The sequence below is a fragment of the Zeus faber genome, assembly GCF_960531495.2.
Source record: "Zeus faber genome assembly, chromosome: 21".
Taxonomy (NCBI): domain Eukaryota; kingdom Metazoa; phylum Chordata; class Actinopteri; order Zeiformes; family Zeidae; genus Zeus; species Zeus faber.
In genome coordinates, this window is record NC_137208.1 from 10014569 (window position 1) to 10025128 (window position 10560).

The following is a 10560-nucleotide window of genomic DNA, read 5'->3' on the forward strand; positions in this document are numbered from 1 at the left end:
TAGAAATTGTCATCGATAAGTTTAATAATAAAACGTCTCCCTTTTTTTTCTTTTTTTTTTGGATGAGTCTGCCTCTGCGTTGGCTCTGTCGGGGAGGAAGAGACGCTCGCTTGCGCCATGGTCCGTGAGGGGGCGGGGCGCGCCCAGCCGTGGGCCGTGGTTCCAGGCGCCGTCGGAGGAGGCGGGCCCACGCCAGAGTCAGTAGAACAGGGGGGACCGATGATGGGGGGGGGGGTCCATCATAGGTCGTCGTCGTCGTCCGAACTGAAGCTGCTCCTGCGGCTCGTGCGCTTGGAGCGGCCGCCGGGGGAGCCGGCCGAGAGCAGCGGGTCGGCGCCGAACGGCGACAGCGGGTCGTCCATCAGGATCTCGTCCAGCCGGTGCTCCTCCTTGAGCGTGGCGCTGAAGAAGTCAGTGAAGTGGGACAGCGGGTCGGAGAAGGTGGTGGAGGACTCGGCGCCGCCGACGTGGTCCTGCGGCCCGCCGGCGCCGGCGGGCATGCCGGCCGCGGCGCCCGTCCTCTGGAGGTAGTCGCCGTTCAGGTCCTCCTGGTAGAGGGGCTGCTGCTGGACCTGGGGGGGCTGCAGCTGCTGCTGCTGCTGCGGCTGCTGCTTGTGGAGGTGGGAGGACAGCTCGACGGTTCCCAGGGCGGCGGCCATGTTGGGCAGCCCGTGGGCTCGCGCTTGCATTTCCAGCTCCTGAGGAAAAAGGAGATTTATAGGATTAGCACCGTAGATCTCCAGCCTGGATTCCCGGCAGTATTTTTTTTTCATTTATTCCCTTTCACCGCGACCATTAACTGACGCATATTGTCGTCTGACCCTAAAAACAATGGCCCCAAACCCAACCATCGCATTCTCCGGTTCCGACAACAGACGGTCGTTTCTTTGCCCTTTGTCCAAGTGTCTCCCGACAACAATCGGCCTCTTTCCTCCTCCTCCTCCTCCTCCTCCTCCTCGCTGCGCGTCATTCCAGGGCAAACTGCTGAGCGCAGCACCTGCGCCGGGTATCTACATTCCGTGATAACGCCGCCGCCCGGCCGTGATAACAAGGCGCGGCGCTATGAGAAGCCTTGGCCGGCGCCTCCTCCCTCCTTTTGCTCAACCCGGCAGTTCTCCCACGCGGCCTCTCCCTGAGCGGCGTGGATTTTGGTTTCTGTTGGGTTCGAGGCAACACCCGCTTGTCTGTTGCGACACTTCCCCATTTCAACTCCACCGGATAGTCTGGAAACGGGTTCACGGTTCACAAGCTCTCACGGATCTTGTCAAGTTGCCGCACTTTCCTTTGTTTAACCACGGCTCAGTGGAAACAGCAGATTTTGGTCTTTGCGATGAACTCGCATGATGAACTCAATTTGAGTTGTACACGTGTGACCGTTGATAAGACTCCGGCTCCGGAGTTCAAATAACCAAAAATGGGTTCTTTTATGAGACTATGGGAATGAAAACCAAAAATAATACACCAACAATGATCTCTGAGCACAAAAGTGGACTACACGTCTTAAATTAAACTCTGGAAATCTAGCGCACTTTAGGCAAACATCTGATTTTTGATTCAGAGACACTAGCCCTGTACCGTTTGCAGTACTATTCTAATTTTTAAAAAAAACAACCCAATATTCTCAAATTTGTGACGTAATTTTAAATGTAAAAATTTTTTTAAATCATTTTGTTTAAAAATCATATCTTTTTGACATTATCCCGTATCCATCACCCCTTCAATGCGTCCTCGGTGGCGGGGGTCCGCCTTTCCCAGCAAAGAAAGCAAAGATTGGGCAATTGAAAGGCAGCTGCGGTGAGTCCAAACGAATGGAAACGGCTCTTGGGAGAATTCCATTGTTCGCAGGAAGTCCTCCCTCGCTTACCGCGCGTTCCACCAAATGAATCAAAGGAACCAAAGAGCCGGCGGTTCAGCCTTGCAATAACGATCTTGCAACACAAAGCGAGTTTCCATTATTGCCTTTTTTTTCCAAAAGCGGGAATTTGAAACATTCTCACAGCGCGCCCGGCGAGCTGGCCTCGGCCACGCCGACACCAGGCGGCGTTATGGATTACCACTTTAATATTATTTTCTTTTTTGTTCTTTGAGTGCGCACGTGTGTTTTTATTAAAGGGTCGCATCCAACCAGACGGACCGCCGTCCCTGGCCGTCCCTGGCTGTCCCTGGCTGTCCCTGCCTACCTGGATCCTGAGCAGCAGCCGGCGGTTGGCCTGCTCCAGCTTCTTCTGCCGGCTCTCCAGCTCCCGGGCGTGCTGCTGCTCCTTCTGCAGCCACTTGATGTACTCCACCGAGGCCTTCAGGATGGTGCCTTTGTTCCAGCGCATGTCGCTGCCGGGAGGAGAGAAACATAGACGATAACCCTTTTTTTTATTATTATTTTTTACCCCCCCCCCTCCCAGAACCTCCCAGCGTCAGCAGAATGTTCTCCAAAATGTAAAAAAAAAAAAAAAAAAGAGGGGTGGGGGTGGGGGGTGGGGGGGCGGGGGCAGGGTGGACTTTAAAGCAGAAAGACTTTTTTTTTTTTCTTCCTTTTACAATATGAATAAGAAATGGTGATTTACACGAGGCAATTATTCATCCTCGGACAGTGCGCGGCGACGCTGAATAGAAATTTTAATAGAATAGTTAAGTACGTGTGAGGAAAGTCCATTCTCGTACCTAGTTGCTCGGTAAAATTAATCCCCGGGTAGAAATGGGTGAAGGTAAAAAAAAAAAGGTAAGTGCGAAGAGAGGGAAGAAAATGGAGAATGGACTTGAGGTGCCAGAGTGCAAGTCGTTCGTTCTCGGATATTATTACTTTTTTTTTTTTTTTTTTTTTAAAGAGGAAAAAGGCGGTTGGAGCAAAGAAAATAAAAAAATAAATCGTCCCTTCTTCCACGCGAGTGAGACATTGGTCTGATCAGCGCTAATAATCTCTTTTTATGCGGCGTTAATGGCGTGACGACGGGTGCAACCTTCGATTTGAATTCGAGGCAAAGTTCAATTGCCAAAAGACGGCCCGTGGATTTCATTACCGCTCCGTCTTCCGCCCCAACGTGCCGATTGTGCCCCCGAACTTTTATTCGAATGGCGCCGGGCGGCTCTCAAAGACGCCGGGCTTTTTTCTTTGTCGCCCGAGCTCGGAGCCCCGGACGACGGCGGCCCCGGGGAGAGAGGCCGTGCCGTTCGACAATGGGCGTTCGAGTGCGCCCTTGAAATATGAGCGAAATGTGCTCGTGTAGTCATTTGGAATTCAATGAACAACAGCCGAGTGTCTTTGTGTCCTATAATCCTATATATGCTTTTTCCCTGACAGGGAGCTTCATTCAGCCGCTGCCACGGCCCCGGCGCAATACCGTCCGCGGATCGGCGGTGGGGGGCGCGGGGAAAAAAAAATAATAATAATTTTACAGCCACGCGGCATTTTCAACGACAAAAGCGCGGGACTTACGGGTCGTTGGACTTGGGGATGAGCGTGCCCAGCTCCTTGATCCTGTAGTTGATGTTGTATCGCCGCCGCCTTTCAACTGAAACAGGCAGAACGAGGGGGTCAGTGGATGCACTGGAGGGGCCCCCGGAGCCCATGTCCCCGGGGGCCATGAGTCGTTGAGTCGGAAGAGTCGTGGGCACTTACTCAAATTATGGTTGTCTTTCTTCTGTCTTTCTTTGGCCATCACTCTGGTGTCATGCTCTGGAAAGTCAGAGGGGGGGGGGGCAGATCGATTAGCCATGCGCCCGCTCGTTCGGAGGCCCTGACGCGGAAAATTCGGCAGAAAGCGCCACAGACGCTCCAGTCAGCGAGCGGACAATCGGTTATTTTTGGGAACGGCCTCTGACTCAGAGGACCGGGGGTCAGCCGGAGAGCGCGGTTTCGCCCTGTATTGGTCTACGCCGCAAGAATGACCTCCTCACACACACGCAGACACACAGACCCCCGCCCCACCCCCCCTCCCCACCACCACACAGACACACACACACACACACACACGCACGCACTGAAAGGGCCCAATTTATCCTCTCCGGCATCTCTGTAGCTCATTGTGAAAATCTGTGTGTCCTTTTTTTTTTTTTGGTTACTATTTAGCCCATAATTAAGACAGTTTAGTAAATTCGTTAATCTCTCCCGAGCGGGGGGGGGGGAGAAAATGCCGATGCTTTCCATATTTGCATTCGCATTCTTCCAAATTACATAATTGGGGACCTGAGATTGGATTTCCCAATTTGTCACAGTTGATTCAATCAAGACATCTCAAACCCTGTAGAGCAGCCCATTGTCTCCCCAAATGAAACAGATGGCAATTTTGGTTATTTTCTCATTGAGAGTGAGGAGTTCCGCGGGCATCCTTTTCGATTTCCTAAATCAATTAGGGGCCTCCTCCGCTTGATGCGTGACAATAATAAGACGCGTCTGAAAGGGCCCCTTTATGTCCCCGGCCGCGCGACACAAAAGTCCACACGTTTCCACAGCCCGTGACGCCCTGGCCAGCGGCTCCCATCTGACGACAGTGGCACGACTGTTGGCCGCGCACACGGGACACTTTTTTTTGGGAGGGGGGGGGGGGCGCGACTTAGCCGTGAGTTAACACATTCTTCTTTTCCCTGCGTGCCCGACACCTCAAATTGGATTCCGGCAGGGGGTGGCGGGGGGGGGGGGCACACAATTAGAACGCATTTAGAAGGCATTTGGAAGAATGAGAACATGTTTGGAGCTCTTTTTTTAACATCTCTAAATAGACCAAACAGAGCGAAACGCAGTTTTTGTCCCTTTCCAGCGCTAAGGTGTCGGGATTTGTTGGTCGCGGAGCACGTCGCTGAAATGGGTCAAAGTGAGCGGTTCGAAGAGTGGTTTTTTTTTATTATTTTTTTTTGGCATTATTGACATATTTTCTTCCTTTCGATGAGTTCTGTTTTCATGAGAGACTGTTAATGTCTTCGTTGATTTCCATCCAATTTAGAAACTGCCTCCAGCTCAATCTAGGACACGTGGTGGCTCGAGTTTTTATAAGGTTTTTTGGGGTTTTTTTACAGCGCAGATGTGTATAATTTTGCCGTCGGATCGCGTTAACTCCTTCACTTTGTCTATGCGCTGGGTGCCTTGGTATGAGTGCATACCTGGGTATTCCCTTTTTACAGTGAGCTCTGTGGGGTTAGAGGTGGAACTGATACCTTGTTCACCCCCATAGATGTCCAGCATGCTGCTACTGAGGGACACCTGAAGGAAGGAAGGAAGGAAGGAAGGGAGGGAGGGAGGGAGGAAGGAGGGAGGGAAGGAAGGGAGGAGAGAAAACAAGATAAGAAGACGGTCATTCAAAGGGGAATCAAGCCGGTCCAGAAGGACAAAAGGCTGCATTCCATTCACTTGTCTTTCACCCCCCCCCCCAAAACACAAACAGTTGTTCAAGCACTGCAGGATGTGCCTTGGTTACTCATTTTGAAAGGCTCTTCTTCAAGGACTTTGTCATTATGACAAACATGACGGGAGCGAGCAGGGCCCTGCTGGGGACCGTGTGGGGGCCCGGGGGCCCCGGCTTGTCTCCCGCACCAGGGGACAACAATGTCTCTGTGGTCCTCACCAGGGGCTATACTGTAAGTGTTATTATAATGCCGTTATTATTATTATTATTATTATTATTATTATTATTATTATTATTATTATTATTATTATTATTATTATTTTTATTGTTATTATTATTATTATTATTACTGCCACAGTGAGCTGCAGCAAACGGCTGCCCTAACATCTGAATCCCTCTCTTGAATCAATTAAGTTACATTATCTTATCTTAAAAATCAATCATCCTATGTAATGTACATGTATCTTGGTCAGGCCGGCGCCTTGCAGCCAGGGTTTGCCTGGCGGCCGCCCCGGGCTTTACTTGACCCGGCGCAGGGGCCTTGATCTACTAAGACCACCATTATGGGAACCCCTGGGTTTGAAAGGGCTCCGAGCACAGAGAGGGGCTGTGTGCCCAAAATAGCGTCCCCCTCGGATGAAAAGGCGAGATGGATCAACTGGCCGAACAGTGGCAAAACTGTTTTTCCTAGACGGCCCCGTCCTCCCTGGGAAAACACGCTCCGCTCCCTCCGATAACGACGCCTTTTCACTGGCCCCGGCGGAATGCGGCGTTGTGGCGTGCGATAGAGAGGACGCGTGTCTAATTCACCGCATTTGTGTGTTTCTGGGGAGGGAAAATAAAATAAAAATAAATAAAAGGCGACAAAAAGACGGGCGCTAACCGTCGATTTTAAGCCAATCTTCGCGGGCGTGTGAGACAGATCAGACGCCGGGGAAGTTTTAAGATCTGGATAAGGATGAAGGTCGACTTCGGGAGGGGGAGAGGGGGTTTTTAAAAGAAGGGAGCGGGGAGATGAGAAGCGGAGGGACACAAGAGGGACAGAGCCGCGGAGAAAATCCAATATCTGTACGTGGTTTCGCTTTCCCCCTTATTATCTTAACGAGATGGAGGACGGAGATAAAAAAAAGGAGGAGGAGGAGGAGGAGGAGGAAGGAGGAGGGGAAAAAAAAACAACAACAAAAAAAAAAAAACGCTTATCAAAATGAAAGATTGAGACGGTTCCCCCGGCTGCTCCGACCGCAATCACTTAGATCCCTCTCCCCCCCGCCTGTGTTCCTGGATGTGTTGACACGGCGCAACGCCGCGCCGCAACGCACCGTTACGACTAATTAGGGCGAATTGATCCGTTTAAGCGCGGCGGCGTCTCCCGCTCAAGCCCCGTGGGGAGCGGGCGCATTAGCTCCGATCCGATGCCTCAGTAGCTCCCCTGCAAACCTCCCGGGCCCACCTCTGCCGCTCTCCACCTCCCACGCCCCGCCCGCCCGCCCGCCGCCCCCTCCCTCATCATCATCACCACCATCATCATTTTGTCGTTTTTATTCTGTTTCTCTTTCTTTGGACCCCCTCTGCCGCTCTCAAGTCTCGCGTGCGCTGCTGTGCCGGCGACACCCTGAATTTAATTCCGGTGTGATGTCTGCAATTTCTCTCGCCCGTCTCGGGAGCTCGACCTGATTTTGCCCGCGCCTTCGAAAACTAGAGCCGCCGTTTTTTGTTTTTCTTCTATTCCGTCCATTCCGGTCGGAGGCCTTGTCGCCCGTGTCAAACCTCCGGCCGCGGTTTTCGAAATTCCCGACACGCCGCGATTGGCATGGCGAAAGCTTTTTTTTTTTTTTTTTGTTGGTTTGTTTGTTTGTTTTTTTTGGCCGCGATCTTCGCATGCTTTATCAATTCGCCGGAGCAGAATTCCTCATCTGAGTGAGGCTTTTTTTTGTTTTGTTTTTTTTGTTACGATCCGGCGCTCAACCGCTGTGACTTTTTCGGGGCGGGGAGGGGGTTGAGAAAGAATACCACGCTAATTTCATAGCCGCTCACAGCCGTGAGGCTTTGAACAAGCCTTGGAACGCCGGCCTGTTCTCTGCCCCGATTATCCCTCCATTGTGATACTGTCACTAAATATCTGCCGCTGTGTTTAAGGGACAATGCCGTTACACTTAATCTGCGGCGGCCTTGAGAAATGTGAGAAATGTCGCTAAGCCCGAAGCCCGGCCGAATGAACTTTGACTCATCCGGAGACTTAAGCCGACCTCAAAGTAAGACGGGTCCCCTCTTCCCCAAAGCCAACCGGGCCCTTCATTAGCGCGCCGGGCAGAGAAAACGACCCTGACGAGCTCCTAAAAGCGCCGGGAAAAAAAAAAAACCTCGGACGACGGGATCGAGGCGGCGGCAGAGGAGCGGAGTTTGTGAAAACATTTGTAAAAATCAATATCCAGGACCTCCACACCGCAGGCGGTAACCGCATCGTTTTTTTACATCGTGGGTGATTTGGTATTCGTCAGAGCAAGATGAGAGTTAATATGATCCATACTTACGTTGTTTTGCATGATGATGTTGGACTCCATGCAGTCCAAGCCGCCGTCATTGAAACCGGACTCCAGGCTGATTAGGTCGTCGATCACTTCATCCATCGGAAACTAAAAAAGGAAACAGCCGTCACAGTGTGCTCGCGGAACAGACCGCCGGTTACCCGAAAAAACACCGGATCTCCAAGGCCTCCCAAGCCCCGGCATTGCTGTAACTTTTTTTTTTCGTCAACCTCGACATTCAAATGGAAGCGGCCCGAGGGGGACGCGAACAGGAATCCAAACGACTCCAGTCACCGGGCGAGTTCTCCGGCAGGTTTGGCTCATGTCTGATGTGCGGGAGCGACGCGGGTTGGGAAAACAACCCCCGCCCGTTATCAAACCAGTCCCCTCCTTTGGACGAGCGAGACTTTGCATGTCTGAAGTTATTGACGAGCACATCGGAGAGATAAAGAGATCAATACACGCATCGCCTTGTTTCGGATGATGAGCTGAAAGACCCTGTTTTTTGTTTTTTTTTGGTTTGTTTTGCTTTTGTTTGTCCCCATTACAACAAGGAGAAGCCGTAGACGTTATTGATGCTCGTGCCCCGCGTTTCCATCCCCCCCCCCAAAAATGTGCATCTGTTCCTACATGGCCTTCCAATCAAAACCCCTACAATAAAGTTTGTACATTAATCCGCAAATATCTATGACACACATTCACTTCTTCAAACTGACCTTTCATTGCAAACGAACGAGGCTTTTCAGAATTTTAGGCTTAATACGGGACATGGATATAACCACCACGTGTCATCCCAAGCCCGATCGACTCACCTCGCCGTCGTGATTGGCCAGCGTGAGCAGGGTGACGGGGCTGTTGGGGCTGCTGCCGTCGCTGACGGAGGGCATGTGCCCGCTCCTCATGATGGGCACGGCGGCCAGCGGCTGGCTGGGGGCGTGGGGGTGCGGGATGGCGTGGCCCGGCCCGGCGGACGTCGCCAGCTTGGAGCCCAGCGTGAGGTACTGCTTGACCTGCTGACTCTGGGTCTGGTGGAGGTGGAACTTGGAGTTCTCCAGGTGGTTCTGGACCTGCGGAGCCAGAGGGCGCGGACGCCGGAGCCGTCAGGCAAAACGACGCCAATGCAGGCGTGGTTTTTGGGCGAAGGTTTTTTGGTTTTTTTTTTGGCTGAAAGAGCGCTGAGTCGGACGAGACGCGCACCGGCGGCAAGGGGCGCCACGCCGCCGCCGGGAATGTGATGATCCGAAGACACGGAAACTAAACAGTCGAGCATTTCCCACATTGAGCCGGGCGGTACGCAACGGAATTACTGCAATTCAGTGTTTTTGTCAGTCGATGATTGAGCAAACTCCGAAACTAGAGTGAGTCATGTCCGACCGTCGTCCCTACCACATGGAAAACAACATCTACAAGCAATAACTCATTCCGACAGCCTTCCAACACTGAGTTTAGTTTATTTCATAAACGGGAACTAAATAATTCAATTTGTTTACGGTTTCAACAAATCCGCAGCGGGGGCTTCGATTAAACCTGTCGATTAAAAAAATAAATAAATAAATCAAATAAAAATGTCACATCAAATCATTTTGAATAAATCTAAAATTGCGCTGACATCAAACACTTGACACGGAAATAAACAAAGCATGACAAACGGTTACAACGGCACAGTCGGTGCGTCTCAAATCTCCGGCGTCCTTACATTTGAAGCTCTGGTCGCATTCCGCATGGTGTAGTAACTACAGTCGGTTAAGTGTGGCATTCTCAGGAAAGCAGATAATCTTCGGTTTGTTTTTTATTTTTTTTCGGCGTGGCAGCGGGGTCGCCGTTAGGGGGTTCCAAGCCTGCCGCCGCTGCTTGTCCCGCTGATCTGCGGGGCTAGGTACAGAGTGTCCCCTCTCGTCCCCTTCGCGGCGTCTTTATAAGGGGCCCCCGGCGCGGAGTAATTAGGCGCAAAGCCGGAGGATCGGCCTTTATCTGGCGTAGCGTGGTAATCACTTCAAACAGTGGGCCGTCTGATCACCCACGGTCTGATCACTGCAGGATATCTGCTTTTAGCTCCTATCACTAATTCATCTGCACCGCCCTTTTTCGTCAGACCGGCCAATCGGAGGTCGTCTCCGGGACTCCTCTGCTGCGTGCTCCAGGGGCCGTAGCAGCACAATTGACCCTTGTTCCGCGGCGGGGGGTTTAAATAACTCCCCAGATGCCATTTATATCCGGGCTTCTTCATTCATTGACTAATGTCAATCTAGCCAATTTGATAGAGTAAATGTCTCAAGTCATAACGGGCATTTATTTTGAGGGCTCTTTTATATTTGTATTCTTTTCCATTCCGCAACAAGGCCTTGGGTCGGCTATTTTTAAGAGAGTTTGTCCCTCTTGTTTGTGTCCCCCACCCACAAAGGCTCTCATTGTGCCACCTTGTTTATGTGCTCACGGTCCGCTAGGTATTTTGGGAAGCGCCGTGGAAACTAAGGGGTAATGTGTGTCGTCGGCGACAATGCGGTGATATCATGATGATGACCGACCGTTAACAAGAAGAGAGGAAAAAACCTGCGACCAGGGGTTATCGCACCTGGCCTCGTCGGTGTCGTGCTGAACGAATTCCCCTTCCCCCGCTGAAATGTCAAATACAATTCAGTGTGTTATGTTTATTATCTCGCCGCTGAGGGCCGTACGCATTTGTTTTGACGCCCGTCAGACCC

At 51.6% G+C, this 10560-nt stretch overlaps 1 protein-coding gene across 1 annotated transcript; it reads right to left on the reverse strand.

Annotated features, from left to right (window-relative positions):
• Nucleotides 1-239: 239 nt before the first annotated feature.
• On the reverse strand, nucleotides 240-9753 carry tfec (transcription factor EC; the record flags this gene model as incomplete). Its single annotated transcript, XM_080022225.1, has 8 exons — nucleotides 9555-9753; nucleotides 8671-8925; nucleotides 7865-7966; nucleotides 5146-5191; nucleotides 3614-3670; nucleotides 3431-3506; nucleotides 2181-2328; nucleotides 240-698 (listed from the first exon to the last, which is right to left on the reverse strand). The coding sequence occupies exons 1-8, from the start codon at nucleotides 9612-9614 to the stop codon at nucleotides 240-242; spliced, it is 1203 nt and encodes a 400-aa protein (XP_079878351.1). The 5' UTR covers nucleotides 9615-9753.
• Between the last annotated feature and the right edge of the window lie 807 nt (nucleotides 9754-10560).